The following is a 15,865-nucleotide window of genomic DNA, read 5'->3' as shown; positions in this document are numbered from 1 at the left end:
TTCATAGATCTACAACCTCACCAGCTTTTACATGCCAAGTTTTTTCTGGTGAATTTTACATTTTTTTCTTTAATAAACTATGACTATTTGAGGTTTTAGAAAATATGCTTTTTTTTCCCCCTTCTTCTTCCTTGACATCTGCATTTTTTCTCAAATCTAGAAAGACGCCAGCCAAATTTTTTATATATGTGCCCGAGTGTTTTAAACTGAACTTTTCAATAAATTCAATAACATACACAAGTAGTGATGCACCGAATCCACTTTTTTGCATTCGGCCAAACCCTTGAACCCTTCACAAAGGATTCGGCCGAATACTGAACAGATTCCCAATTAGCATATGCTAGTTAGGTTTTGGAAGGCTTAAATCTGGGAAAAATTTTCAATTTCCGCATTTATGTGACAAAAAGTCACATGATATTTAGAATTCGGATTGGGCATGGATTAAGGATTCGGCACAGGTATGCTGTATCCTGACAAAAAAAGACTGAATCTTGGATGGATCCTGAACCAAATCCTGGATTCAGTGCATCCCTATACACAAGTATATCTTTCAGTAGAAAGCAACCAGCAATTAGAGTTGATCAGTCTACTACAAATTAAAAAATTAAAGCCAAGATATGATTGGTTTCAGTGGGTAACTGCACTGGTGCAACTTAGCATTTATTTTCATAAGTCAGTCCCTGAGAGAAGGAATGCATGCATATTTATTTATTTATAGTCTACTATGTCAATTGCCCGCATTAAACATGGCGTAGTGTTAGGTCATAGGGCTGCTGTGCTGTAACCTCCACCTAACATGTAACTGGTTTTATAAAATAGTATTTAGACTACAAAAAAAAATAAACACCCCTACACCCCACAAACACGAGTATTTCCCCCAGTACTTACTTTTTCATCTTTTTTGCATTGTATTTGACTTGATAAGCAGCTTGGATTAATTTGTCAGGTCCCCCATCAAACTGGTGTGGAATTACTTTTTGAAAGTGCTGAAAGACATAACACACAAAGACACAATTAGCCAGTGAATAACATTGTCATTTACTCCTTTACAGGTACCTAAGAGCCCATCACCAATAACTGAATCATTTATAAAAGACTAATACAACATTCTTTGTTTTAAAATACAACCATATTATTCACTGAACTAGTGTTTAAAAGGGGGTGGCATCTAATAAGACCATAATTACTTGAAATATTCACCTTACGTACTGCTGCTGTTTTAAATTTGCCCAAATTTTAAATGAACCCTTTTTTAAATTAAATTATTTTAAATTAAACCTTTAAGTGTCACTTAGAGCCCTAAAAAGGAATCCAGATATATAGAATCTATTGGGCTGGCACTCAAGTTAAAGATTCATAAAAATAGTTAAAAAATGATCCTATTTAAAAACATTACATTAGTTTTGCATAAGTGATAAAATAGTCAGTTTTGTGGTGGACACAGAAGTGGATTCCCGCACATTAACCATTTCCTTACCTGTAACATGCCTTCCATATCTAACTGCATTAATTCTGTCTGATTCATCTGAAGAACAGCTAGTCCAGCCCGAAACACAATCTCCAACCCCTAAAAGTAACAATATAAAATCACATCATTTAGATTATACTGACAAAAAATGTTTGTTTAGATTTATTAAGCAATAATATTTGATTCATCGTGTTTCAGATATGGAAAGCCAATTTTGAAGCAGGCAAACAATCCTGCAAAGCATATATTATTTGGCAAATCCATTAATTCTACATAAAGCGCTTTATAATATGCAGTAAGGCTATAAGCGTTATCAGTAGATCTGAGGCATCTGTATTCACTGTGACCAGCAAGCATAGTGAAAGATGTATCATCAGTCAAGGCCAGCAGGGGTCAGCAAATAAACAGGGCATCTCTACATGAGTCTGTTTATATATCCAGGTTACAGACTTAACAGTTAATTAAGATTGAAAATCAAGTTCACTCAAGTTTTTCTCAGAAACCAAATGAACCCCTAATTGTGCGCAAAGAGAAAAACACTAAAATGGAGGGTTGGGCACAGAGTGATCTGCACTGGGGATGACATTTGAATAATTAAAGAAAGAGTAATGAGGGGCATGATAGAGTTTAAAAGAAAAGGCATAAGATCACAACTTGAATTATTGCACATGTTGTCCTACTCGCTTGGAAAAACACTGGAAAATACCCTCCTGTAGACAACAATGGTAATCACAGTGTAAGAGTAAGAGTGAATCACATTGACTCTTGCTGGTGCAACTGCAGGTCAGGCAATTATCACTTGAAAATGCTCATTGCTGCATTTTCGAGTGATAATAGCCTCAACCACTACAGCATCAGCAGAGTCAGTACAATAACCATTAATGTTTATGGAAAAGTATTTTGTAGCACATTGCAAACGTAGGACAAGAGCAGAGGTTCAGAAGAAATGAATAATATAGTTATATTTTAGGGTTATAAGTGAAAACTAGAAAATCATTTAGAGAGAGAAGAGGCGATTGTAAGAAACAGAGGTGCACCCCATCTGCATGTATGGTATCTTAGCTGGAAATAAGAAAATTTTCCAAAAGTTCCAAATTACAGGAAGGCCATCTCCCATGGAGCCCATTTTAAGTAAATTTTAAAATGATTTTCTGTGTAGCAATAAAACAGTAACTTGTACTTAATGTTAAACAAGCTAACATGAATACATATTGGTCGCAAAACAAACCAACTGGGTTTCTATCGTTTTTTTTTAGGTTGACTTAAGTTATCTGGAAAACCCCAGGTCCCCTTTATATGTTGTAGGAACTGTACAACATGGAGCGAAAACAGTTGTGGGTCCATGCCACAGGTACCTTGGATGCCAAGCAATAAAGTGGAGGGCTCAAATGTATGTGCAGCATACCTCCTCTTTGCCCTGCTCTGTTCTGTGTGTATGGAGAGAGTTTATAGTTTGACAAGTAAAAAAAACGCCAGGTAAGAGTCTCCTGGTTTTTACCTCCTGATACACAGTACATATATTTAACATTAAATATACACACGTCCATTTGACGATGTATGCACTTTTGCAAAAGAATGCAAAGCGAGGTTTTTATGTTAGGAATATTTTTGTATCTGAGCAGTTATTTTGGGTACAGGAAGGAGTGAAAAAAATGCTTCCTCTTTAATCCCTGCATTTATCCTAAAAGTCTGTAGCTGTAACAAGAGTGTGCTTTCAACATAAACAAAAATCTTCAGCACACCACTTACATACATGTTCTCAAAGGGTGCTTAACTTCCACAGCTGCTCCCAAGCCTTTTTTCCATGTATCTTTGCAAAGGGGAAGAAGCACTCCAGTGTGTCGGCAATGCCTTTAAATCATTTATTTGCAGAAATGAACAAACAGCACAAGCTTTCGGGGGTGACCCCTTCTTCTATTGCACCTGAAGAAGGGGTCACCCCTGAAAGCTTGTGCTGTTTGTTCATTTCTGCAAATAAATGATTTAAAGGCATTGCCGACACACTGGAGTGCTTCTTCCCCTTTGCAAAGATACAAGAGTGTGCTTTAACAGTGAAACTTCAAAGACAGCTCTTCGTATATTCAAAACTTTGTTGCCCCAACTTGATAGATCTGAACAGACATAGCAAGCACAGACAAGCATAGCCCCAACTCATGATTCTACAAGCAGTATAGCTGCATTTGATTTGCATTTCAGAGTTTAGAAATTGTAAAGCATATGAAGCACACCCTAAATGTATCCAGAAACCCTTACCTCAGACATAAATATATCAAATATTCTTGTAGCAATGGGTAGTGGAAAACTGGTAAGGAAAATAGTGAGGAACCACGAAGATGCATACATAGAAGTGTGAAAGCTCTGAGCTTGAAAGTGTACGTACAACTCTGGCAGCTGCTCCTGTGGGCATGAAAAGAAGAGGGGGGAAAAAAGACCAATTAAACATTTGTTGGGTATGCTCTAAGGGCAATGGCACACACGTTTTGCAGGTCCTCCAAAGCAGGAGTTAAAAACCTCAGAAGATATCTTAGCATTGGTGTAAGTATAAATTACCAATGGTAAAACATTTGAATTGTGTAAGCACAGAAATTGCTGGAGCAGGCAAAAAAAATAATTGATTGGTGATTAAATGCAGGCCATAATTACTACTCATTTGTGGATTTTCTTGCTACAGGGATTTCTCTTCCCACCACTTCTTTAGTATGTACATTTTTTTTTTTTTTTTTTTTATCACAATGTTTGGGAAAATTTTTTATTAATTGTGTCCTATAACTTTAGGTTAATCACTGGTTTCATGTGTTTTTAAAGGGGTGGCTCACCTTTACGTTAACGTTTAGTATTTTATAGAATGTCCTATTTATAGCAACTTCGTAATTGGTCTTAATTAAAAAACTATGAAAAATAAATCATGGTTTGCCTTCTGCTTCTACATCTTTCCAGCTTTCAAATGGGGGTAACTGACCCCGGCAGTCAAAAAAACTTTTGCTCTGTGAACTCAGAATTGTATATGAACTTTTTATTTCATATCTTTATATTCAGTCCCTCTCGTATTTATATCTCATTCAAACTACTGCTTGACTGCTAAGGTAAATAAGACCCTAGCGATGAGATAACTGCTGACGTTTTAAATTGGAGGGCTGCTGAACAAAAAGCAAAAGACAGAAAAAGAAAATCTATTGCAAACTCTCAGAATTTCAATGTCTGTGCCAAAGTTCATTTAAAGCTGTATAATAAAAGACCTTTTCAAATTAAACATGAAACCCAAAATAATTTTTTATTACCACATCCATACCCATTATAAAAGCATTTAAAAATCCCAGCTGTCAAATATATATTGCCTGCCCCGCCTCTATGCCTTAGGCATTGAGGTGTGGCAGACAGTTACTTTCACTTTCAATTCAGAACTTTTTAGATGTTGCTGCTCCTCACATTCCCCCTCCCTCCTCACCCATGTAATTATGTAACCAGTGCATGGACATGGGCATCAGGTCCCTCCATACTGGCACAGAAACAAGATACTGGCAGGATGCAATGCCTGCTTTGATAACAGTGTCCACAAAATGGCCCCTGCCTGCTTGTTGCAATTGTGAATTCCAAGGCTGAAGAAACTAAGATTAAAATTATTTATATAGTGGAAGTAAAGTTTATTTTGCTTGACAACCACAATAGAAAACAATTTGAAATTATTTCTTAAGGTGACAGGTCCCCTTTAACAGCTTACTTTCCACTGAATGTAGAATCTACAGCGCTGGCTGCCAAGGACCTGACTGCAACACACTGTACATTTTACATTCCAGCTGTAACTTATGGTAAAATGCCTAGTTTAATGCATAAGTCTTATTTTTTAACACAAGATTTAGCTACATCCTCCCTAGCTACCCATCCTCACTAGTGAGTACATATGGCTATATTACCTCAATAAATGATTTAACATTTATTAAATAAAGGCTTAGCCAATAAAGTGCCACTATATTAGAAAGCATTTCCACTGAACTGTGTTCCACATAGGGAAATACCAATAGTTGCATAGCTGCCTGCTACATCTCTGTACAGGGTAAACTGTGGGTTGTTCCTGCTAATGTCATACTTAACAATTGATTAAAGGATATTTTCAGATCAGGGCAGATTATACCCCCTAGGGTCTCAAGTTCAGATCCCTTGCAAAATTCCTATAAATAGGGTTAAGGGAGAGGATAAGGAAAGTTCTGAAAGGTTTAGCAGATGAGGCAACCTAAGTCACTTAAATTGGTTTACAACTTTTGGAACATAATAAAAAATGTTTTTAAATAAACAATAATTTAGTTAAAAAAATAAAAAGTGTCAGTATAGCGATCCTTTAAAGATAGGTTTAAACTATAATATTTACACAGTCTAAAAGCAAATACTATCCTCACCTGTATCATACATTCAAACTGATACATGCACAGACCTAGCTCTGCCATGCTGGGTTTAAAGAGTTCCCGAAGGCGATAGTCTTGCATTAATTTAACAAAAACACAAAAAGCTTCTTCTTCTGGCATCTATTTATGAAAAATGACAACAACAGTGGTTATAGCACATTATATCTCTCATACATTGTATAAGCAGACATTGAAAATGCAAATAAAAAAAAACTTAAACCAGGCATCCCTAAAGAGATAGAGATCAAAGTAGGAATAAGACACATCTGCCTAATACAGGCCAGTGTTTCAAAGTCCAAAATGAAGGTCTCCTAAATCAAAATTGAACTTATTTAAATATTATCAATCACTTTTCATTCTAGTCCTTACTGATGGGAGGTTTTACTCTATGTAAATAAAATTATTTTACAGTTAAGGTCGGGACATGTTTTAATAGTCCCCCAAACACACAAATGTGGATTGTCTAGACCGATCCCAATCCTGACCTTTTTTGACAACCTTATAAGAACAGCTGAATCACCAGCCAATACCCTCTCATGTACAGCCAACTGTATTTTCCAATTGCTTGCTCTACATTAATTATATAACTACATATACATATGCCCAAGATATGAGCTGTCATTCATATTTCTGACCAAAAAGGGACATAAATTAACCATTAGCCTCCTTTTCTAAGCATAAACTAGGTGTATTTACAGTGTTAAATATAAAAGCTATTTTACTTAATATATTATTAGTTAATATCTGAATACAATAGAAATGTTACAGTGTCCCACATAAAAGAGATACATTTCAAGCTAAAAACTATACCAATGTCCCAAAAAAATGACTTAACCACTGCAAATTTTAATATGAGAGAAAGCTTCAGTGCCACAAGGGCTGCACTGTGACTCCCACAAGGAAAAAGAAAGAGTAGTTAAGTTGTTAGCAGCAAGAATGTTATGGGAAAGAGAGACTGATAAGCAAAACTAATTGGCTAGAAAAACAAATGCTTTGAGGTTAAATAAGAGACAATTATATTCTCAGTCTGATATAACTGAAAGACATAAATAACGTGACCTTTGCTACAAACCAAAGCTGCTATTATCAGTAATATGTATTCATAGGGCAGCTGGTGTATTCAGAGCTTATGAACAACAAAATCATTTTAGAGCAAAACAAGAAAAAAAAATATTAAAGAGAAAGAAAAAAAGTGTTGGGGGGGGGGGGGACATATGACAAACAGCCACCTACTATTTTCTCAAAAAGGCAGATTTAATTTTCAGAATACAAAGTATGTTGTTTGCCTGGCAATTATATTCTGTCAATTGCAGGATTAATCATACCATGTAACTGACTGCTCCAAATGTACTTGCCTGCATAAGAAGAAGGCCAACGATAAAAGCACTTCCCTGGCAGTAGCCAACTTCACGATCAACCAAGGAATAAGCCTATAAGAAAAAAATATATTAAAGGAGTTTTCCTAAAATATGTAATAGAAGAAAGCAACCTGCATATAACAGCACACTGAAGCTTTCAGATCAAGCTCAAGCACAAATCAGATGTGACAATGATGTTCTTTCTAGGGAAGGGTGTAGGGATAAATTTATGCTTATTCGGTGGCAGTTCCAGGATCCATTTAGGCCAGCTGGTTAAAACAAGGAGGCTGCCAATTTTGGGAAACACGTTGAATAATTAATCTATTTCAAACACCATTTTTTTCATCAACAGCAGTTGGCAAAGCAGTCAAAACTACCACGCAACTGCAAAATACCTCATGTATAAACACAAGTCACTGAACCTATTAGCATGCTTTTTACTGTCTATACATATGCATAACTAGAAAAAACAAACACTGGATACAATATAAAAAGTCCTATAACAAAATCAAAGAACACCACGCATTTCCTGAAAGTGGTAGGCCCATAGAAAACAACATCTACTGACATATCTTACTACAGGTATGGGACCCATTATCTGGAATGTTCGGGACCTGGGGTTTTCCAGATAAGGGGTCTTTCTGTAATTTGGATCTCAATAGCTTAAGTCTACTAATAGATTATTTAAACATTAAATAAACCCAATAGGAGTGTTTTGCTTCCAATAAGGATTCATTGTATCTTAATTGGGATCAAGTACAAGGCTCTGTTTTATTATTACAGAGAAAAAGGAAATCATTTTTAAAAATTAGAATTATTTGCTTATAATGGAGTCTATGGAAGATGGCCTTTCCAGTAATTCGGAACTTCCTGGATAATGGGTTACCGGATAATGGATCCCATACCTAGAGAAAATTAGTCAGAGAAAGGGCCATTTTCAATTCTATGGGAAAAAACGGATCTCTTATTCAGTTGTAGATTTCCATGTAAAATTTTTCTACCGCACCCATTTTTGTGACCACACCCCCTAAATACAACTCTCATTTTACAAAATTTGGCAAGTTATGTAAGTTTTACATTTTTAGAGATTATTTGTTATGTGTTATTACAGTTTTTTAACCTTTAAACTGCAAGTCTCAGTTCCTCAGAGAGACCTGTTTAGCTTATTAATTACAATTGTAAGTGCAGGTGTTGAGTTTTCTGGATTTTCTAAGGCAACAAAAATAACACTATTAGGTAATTATCAAAGCAAGTAGTTTGCCACCTGCAAAGAAACACTGGAACCTGTCCCTGCTGCCTGCCTCCCACTCAGTATAATGGAATCCGCCCATCATCACAGGCAGTCTTCAGGTCAATAATACTTATGTGTACATTTTAATCAAAGGAGGGTAACACAGGGCTGATTAACTAAAAAAAACTTGTTTAAAAAAATTTAATGTTACATAATAATTATTTCAAAATTATTTGCCCTTAGCATAGCAGGTGAGGTTAAAAAGAAAAGAATGGATTGCCCTTTATCTTGCACTTCCCTGTGGTGGAACGCATATCTCCACCGCAGGGGAATGCAGGTCAAAAACTTTAGGGCTCGTACAAACAGTATTAACACTTGTTTCCTGTGACATTTAATTGTAAGGAATCTGGCAATACACTGATCTCTATAGTCAAAAACAATGGTCAACAATTTATTGAAACTGTGGGTATTATGTTAAAGTGCCTTGGGTTAATAAAAATCCAGTACAGTATATACTCACCTTCATAACATTAAATAAAACCTCTTGTCCTAAGCTGTCCTTTTCTTTAAAGAAGTCATGTTCTGGATAAGTCCTGGCAATATCCCTTCTAATGAGTTTTTCACATGGTGAAGTCATCTTTAAAAGATCGCAATACTGATCTTTGATTGGCATATTCTGAGCATTGCATAGTAGTTGCCACACTATTGCTCTGAAGTGGTGAGGTATTCCTTTTCTAACCAGTTCCTAAAGAGGAGAATGAGGAGGAAAAGTTTAGTATAAAATAGTTCTTTGGCAGTTTGTGCAACTATGCTAGTAATGAAGGGTTTATAGCAGTGGTTTCCAAACTGTGTGGCTGGCACCCCTGGGGGCTCAGCATGTCAGGTTAGAATTGGGGCGAAAAGCAATTAGCTCTCTTATATACACCTAAACGTCCATCTTAAGGGTCTGTAAGCTTGAGATTTGTGGTGAATATGGATTTGCTTTTGCTTTTGCAGATATTATTGACCAAAAACTGAAACTTAAAGGGGAGCCCTGGTCAGAAACTGGACCTTTGAATGGGGCCTAAACTTGTAAAGTGTGACAACTCCTGTATAAGAGAACTAAACCACTGAAAATCTTTTTGTGTATCAAGCGTTCTTGTTATTTAATATTTCCCCGGTACTCTTCAATACATGCTTTTTATGCATCCACAACAGCAGTGGGCAGACTGTGGCTCTCTAGAAGTTAACAACCAATGGCACACCTAGAAGTTTCTGGGCCACTACTTCTTACTACTTTTCTGAAACAATTCTCAGCATCTTGTTTACATTTGTTTTTCAAGAATACCTGGCATATTTTGCCTTTGATTTCGTTATGATTCCCCTACAAAAACAGGTGAATGGAAACTGATGTTTGGAATGATGAATACCTTGATTTGCTTCTCTTTTTTCTTGTACACTTCTTCCCATTCATTAACAATCCGACCCCAGAGCAACCATGAATCTTCTTCCTGATGATGGCTGAGGTTGCTGGAGGCTGAAGAGCTTGAAACCAAAGAGGAACCACTGTTTCTTCTTGATCCATTAACGGAGCGTAAGGATTTACTGTCTATTTCCAGAAGCCTGGAAATGAAATCAAGCAATATGTTTACATTAGGCTAGGGATGCAATGTTCCTCATTCTAACAGTACTCTGGATGCCTTCCAAGAGTCTATGTTATTTCCTAAGAGGAATGCCCTGACCTGCATACAGAATATGAACTATATTGTGGATGCACCGAATCCAGGATTCAGTTTGGGATTCGTTCAAGATTTGTCCCTTTTCAGCAGGATTCAGAAACCATGTGCCTCGTCAAACCTAATGCAAATCCTTAAAATCACATGACTCATGTCATAAACACGGAAGTTGAATATTTTTTGACATTCACACAGTTCTCTTTAACCCTTTTTAAAGCTTTATTTGCATATAAGGATCTGGTTCAGTTTTTAGCTGAATTTTTCACAAAGGATTTGGGTTTGGCTGAATCCCTAATCTGTATATGTTATATAGTTCTGGTGAAAGGTTCTTCTCTCACACCCATTAGAGAATATTTTCATCAGACACAGCAACATTCACAGTTCTGCCTATGGGCAGAAATCTGCCCTTAAGAGCTGTTCATTCCCAAGATTCAAATGCGGAGTACAGGGGCTAAAATACCAGTCCCTGCTAAAGTAAACAATATATTCCTAAAAATGTGTGTAAATATTAGCACAACTGCATAGGAATTTATTACAAGGGGCTCTCCCCCCCCCAAAAAAAAGGAGGATGTTTACATATTATCTGCCATGTCTTGTCTACCATTGTATATTCATTGACAAGTCAATAAGAAATAATATAAAAACAAAGTGATCAGACTCTCCAGCATTCAAAGTAGAAAAACAGGCAACAGAAGAGAAACAAAGGATGAGCCCTATTGGGAAAGCAAAGTTCAGCTAGGAGAGAAAGTAATGTTTACTGTGTGGCTATTGCACACTGTCCTTGAACATTGCAATGTTGGGATAAATGGCTTGGCTTGTGTAAATATCAAATACATGAACTGAAAATGTTGACATTCTCTGAACTCTAAGTCTAGGCTCAAATTTCTCTCTTAAAAAATACATTATCAAAATAATCCATGCCATTAACGTTCTAATAAAAATTACTGGAAATAAGCAAAATTGCACTTGGGCAGTAACCCATGTCAACCAATTACATTCTTGAATTCTTCCCTGCTACCTATGTGAACAAAATAATAACTGAGTGGTAGCTATTAGTTACTGCCAAGGGGTAAATTTGCCCAGTGTTCATAAATGAGCCTGATTCAAGAGTCAAGCAAATCACTTTTTGCAAGGAATCATGCTTTTGTAGTCAATTTAGGAGGGCTACATATAGAAACTGCAGCGCCAAGGATTTTAGAGAGAATGATAGAAGATATTAAAATAGCCACAACATATTTTAGCCTTAAGACCCACTTGTCAAGACCCCATTAAGAAGTCTGAAACAAATAATATATGAAAATGTAACTTTTAGTAACCAATGAGGTATAATTCCAAACAAAAAAAAAAAAAATCAGTCCTAAATCATGCAGTCATATTGCTGTCTAGGAGGTTCTTGCTTGCCTTAATAACACAATGTAACTTGTACCTATTCAATGAAATAAACTGTCAGTTCATTAACAATTTTAAATTAGGGGATTTATTCAGTTACAGAATTAAAAAAGGAAGCTACTATGCAAGTAAAATGTATTAACATAAACTGAAATAGTCAAACTATTCACCATATAAATGTTTTCAAATAGAAATGTTACAGATATTGAGAAAGCAAACCTTACCTTAAAAGGTTAATTGTTGACATTTTCAGTAGTTTTTTCCTTTTAGATACAGAATTACAAGTAAGTTACTAGCTACACTTTGCCTGTGTCTCTCTTTAGAAGTGTGCAATGATTTACCTTTGGCAAACATAGCTAGAAATGGATTGGGCAATTCCTAATTTACGGGGGGGGGGGATTTAAATAATTTTAAATGTAATTCTTCTTAAATGTAATCTTCTTAATTACAGCAGTAGGTATTATTCTAATTTACACAGAAGAGTTATATTATTACTCGGTTATCCCTGCTTGAAGATGGTCCTGGGGACGATGCAATGGCTGTTAGGGTTTTGGCAGCTTATTAAGTGAGCAGCAGCCCAGGGACATTTATTAATAGGAAATAAGTCCTTATAATTGCTGGGAAATTGCTATCTCTATGGATTAATCCTGTAACCTCTTCCTGTCAAGTGCTTTAACCAACCAGGATCCACACAGTGCAGTCTTTTGTTGCACAGGTTGGGAGCTGCTTTGTTTGGCTCTGTGGCCTTTGTGGGCTTGCTTTATAGCTACTTGAATGTCCTAACACTTTAAGAATAATAAATGTCTAAGGAGCCCATTTACCAAAGTACGATTGCCTCCGAATACAAAAAAAAATATATTTTTTTTAAGTTTTTGAACCTTGCGTATTTTCGCCAATTTGCGCAACGTTTTTGTACTGCCCGTCAAAAATTATGCGACAAAACTGTATTGTCGCGCCAAGTACAAAAGTTTCCGATTCATTCAAGCTTCGGTATTGTGACTTGCCTTGGGCCAGGTTGGAGCAGCATTGAGTCCTATGGGAGGCTTCCAAAAACATGCACAGAAAGATCAAAGTCAGAAAGGTTTTCCCGAAGCTTGCGATCGTTCGGATACGAAAATTTAGTGACTTTCGGAACGCCAATACGATATTATCATGACTAATACAATTTTTTCGTAAGCATTTTCGTGATATTTGCGATCATCAGAAATTATCATATCTAATCCGAATTTTACCCATTTCGGTATTCGAACTCATACTTTGATGAATCAGCCCCTTAGTGTGTGCTTTAATTTAACAAGACCCCGGAGTCAACCAGCAACTTCACAAAAATCTTCATAATTCACTGCAAGTCTGACCATACTAAAATCCCACACAGACCTGGTGTAAGGTTGAATATTTGTCTAATTTTTGATCAGTGCATTTGTACAATCAGCCATGACTAACTGACCTTTTACCAAACAAATTGGGCTTGTATTAGAAAATTTGCCTACCAGTGTATGCCAGTTCAACAGTGCGGTTGAACAAGCAAATATACCCAAAAATATCTTAATAAATGTGAGAGATTACAATATCCATAACAAATATTCAATGGTAATGACCACAAAAATGAAAATATAAGTTTCATCTAATATAAATAGGAAAATCAGTTACACATTCTGTACTGGCTTTGAAATAAGTAAGTTACTCCATCAGACTCATTGAAATACACTGTCAGATGTACTTTAGATGCAGAAACAAAACTCTCTATCTGACTTTATCTGATCTGTCTTTACATTACAGTCTATGGAGATCATTTAATTTTTTTTGTAGGATACTACAAAATATTGTGCTGTTGTGGGGTGTTGCATTGCATGGTGTTGCATGACAAGATAAAATCTGACCCACAAAACCTGATCAGGATCTCCTGTGGAGTTTAGCCCTTAGCTGAATGCAATAGGTGTGACACACAGCAATCTGTGCCAGTGTTTTTAAGATCATGAAACAAAGGAACCATGTTAACATTTCCAATAAGTTGTTTATAATGCTGATTTTGCAGTAGTTGTGTTTAACTTTCCACTTGCAAAATGAACCTAATATGTAATTTGGCAAGGCATGCCCACATTTTTTTTATGATTTTATAACTGAGCTGTTTGACACTAACAATTCAGAGACTATTATTTCCTCTAGGACAGTGCTGTCCAACTTCTGTGGTACCGAGGGCCAGAATTTTTCCAGCCTACGTGGCGGAGGGCCGATAATGGAAGCCAGTTTTGACCACTCCCCCTTTTTAAACCACACCCACTTGAAACCACACCCATGTTATCACATGACCATACCCAATGGTACAGCAAAAGCCTGCCATACTCTGCCTGCCCTACCCTGCCTGTGTGTGCGCCAAACTCTGCCTTCCCTACCAGGGTCGGACTGGGGGGTGCAGGGCCCACCGGGGCTCCCGCCCCAGGGGCCCTGCAGGTGCCCCAGCCGCGTCCCCTAACCCCCCCAAGGGCCCCCCTAACCCCCCCCGAAGGGCCCCCGCCTGACGTCCTCCCTGAGCGCGTATAAATTGAACGCGTCGGGGAGGAACAGTCAGTAGCGGGGAGCGCCGGCAAAGGTCGGGCTGGGCCCCACCGGGATTTTTCCCGGTGTCCCGGCGGCCCAGTCCGACCCTGTTCCCTACCCTGCCTGTGTGTGCCATACTCTGCCTGCCCTATGCTGCCTGTGTGTGCCATACTCTGCCTGCCCTACCCTGCCCAGTGATGGCACACACAGGCAGCATACAGAACAAAATGTTAGGCACCCCCAAGTGACTTTAATCTCATACCTTATACCCCGGGCTGGTGCCCATTAGGAGAAAACAGCACCAGCCTGGGGTACCTGCAGCGGAGCGCTTCCTCCTTCCTGCTTCATTTTGCTGGGACCCCAGGACAGGCGCATGCGCATTAGAGTGAAAAGCTGACTTCTCTGTTTAAGTTCGGCTTTTCACTCGCATGCACGCGCACCCGAAGCAGGAAGGAGGAAGCGCTGCAGGTACCCCGGGCTGGTGCTGTTCTCTCTGAAAAGGGGCACCAGCCCAGGGTAAAAGGTAGGCGATTTAAGTCACTTGGGGGTGCCTAACATTTTTGCACCCCCAAGTGACTTTGCCTTTCCTTGACAGCAGGCACACTGTGCTGAATAGTCACTTTTTTGATGCCTAAATTAATCTCAATATATTCTTTTAGACTAGAGTGTTATTCTTCTACTGTGCAGGAAACAAGTGACACAAATGTCACACTAATTATTTAGCCCCTTTCTTGCACTTAGCAGTATTTTTAGTGATTTAACAGTAATGCCTATTCAGGTTAGAAGGCAACCCTGTATTGTAATGGCAAAAACAAGAGCACAATTCCTATTAAGACAAATGTCATACTGCACTAAATTCTGGGAGCAATAATGAGTCCACCAGCTAAATCTAAGTGGCTCAGTGAAATGTTCCCCCAGAGGCAGCAGGAAGGAGCCATATACGCATCAGATTGAAGAGATCAGTAAATCTGCATTAAAATGATTTCCCAGTTTTTGGCGAAAGGTTAACCTACTAAATGCAGGCGATATTACATGCACAGGCAACGTACTAACCTACAGATGTTTCTGAATTACTACTCCAAAGAACCCACCAAGAAACAACCCAGCTAGTGGAGACAAGGAGTTGCACTCATCATTTATCAGGTAAAGAATGCTTGCCAAACACTAATCTACAACGTACAACGTATAAATAGATAGAGTATCTATTTATAAAAAAAACATTGTCAAGCCATGTGACAGATGACCATTAGTTTATGTGTCAATGTATTACACAGCATTAGCATTTCCTCAGTCCCATTACTGATTTTAGACCAGCAATCATTTAATCAGAGGTGTATAGATAGTATGTGCTTCTGTCAGTTATGTGCAATCTCAGGACAAGCATTAGAAATACATTACACAACTGTTATCCAGAATGCTCTGTAATTTGGATTTCCATACTGTGACACTTGACCCTACAGGGGGATCTGGTTCAGTGTCTTAGGGCCGCTTCCCACAGTCTTTTAGGGTAAACACAGCAGTCACAGAGGTTGCTCTCTTACAGGCAAGTGCCAGCAGTTTATTTTGTTACAAAACTCCAGTAACAAACACAAAATAAGAAACAAGAAAATAAACCCTTGCACCAGAGCACTGGCTAAACACAGTTGGCAGCCTAACTACAGTTGGGTGGCTTTTCCAACTCCAACTTACCAAAAGAAAACAAAATCAGAAATCATCAGTACCTTTCCCATGCAGCGCAGCTCCTGCTACCTGTGTAGTGGGGAAGAGAC

The 15,865-nt window shown here is 37.8% G+C and overlaps 1 protein-coding gene across 4 annotated transcripts in view; it reads right to left on the bottom strand.

Annotated features, from left to right (window-relative positions):
- Window positions 1–15,865, bottom strand: part of evi5 (ecotropic viral integration site 5) — a 90,962-nt gene that overhangs the window by 47,612 nt on the left and 27,485 nt on the right. For 3 of the 4 annotated variants that reach the window (XM_002933802.5, XM_031901004.1, XM_031901003.1), the window contains exons 3-9: window positions 9,864–10,056; window positions 8,975–9,199; window positions 7,221–7,295; window positions 5,860–5,985; window positions 3,722–3,865; window positions 1,478–1,567; window positions 889–986 (exon numbers count right to left, since the gene is read on the bottom strand). In XM_002933802.5, coding sequence (XP_002933848.4) covers window positions 889–986; window positions 1,478–1,567; window positions 3,722–3,865; window positions 5,860–5,985; window positions 7,221–7,295; window positions 8,975–9,199; window positions 9,864–10,056 — 951 coding nt within the window. Of the gene's footprint in view, window positions 1–888; window positions 987–1,477; window positions 1,568–3,721; window positions 3,866–5,859; window positions 5,986–7,220; window positions 7,296–8,974; window positions 9,200–9,863; window positions 10,057–11,782; window positions 11,864–15,865 lie in introns of those variants that run through there. The other variant, XM_031901002.1, reaches the window with a different exon arrangement.

Source organism: Xenopus tropicalis, chromosome 4 (genome assembly GCF_000004195.4).
Source record: "Xenopus tropicalis strain Nigerian chromosome 4, UCB_Xtro_10.0, whole genome shotgun sequence".
Lineage (NCBI taxonomy): Eukaryota > Metazoa > Chordata > Amphibia > Anura > Pipidae > Xenopus > Xenopus tropicalis.
Note: the sequence above shows the minus strand (reverse complement) of the source record. Positions and strands in the feature narration are given on the sequence as shown.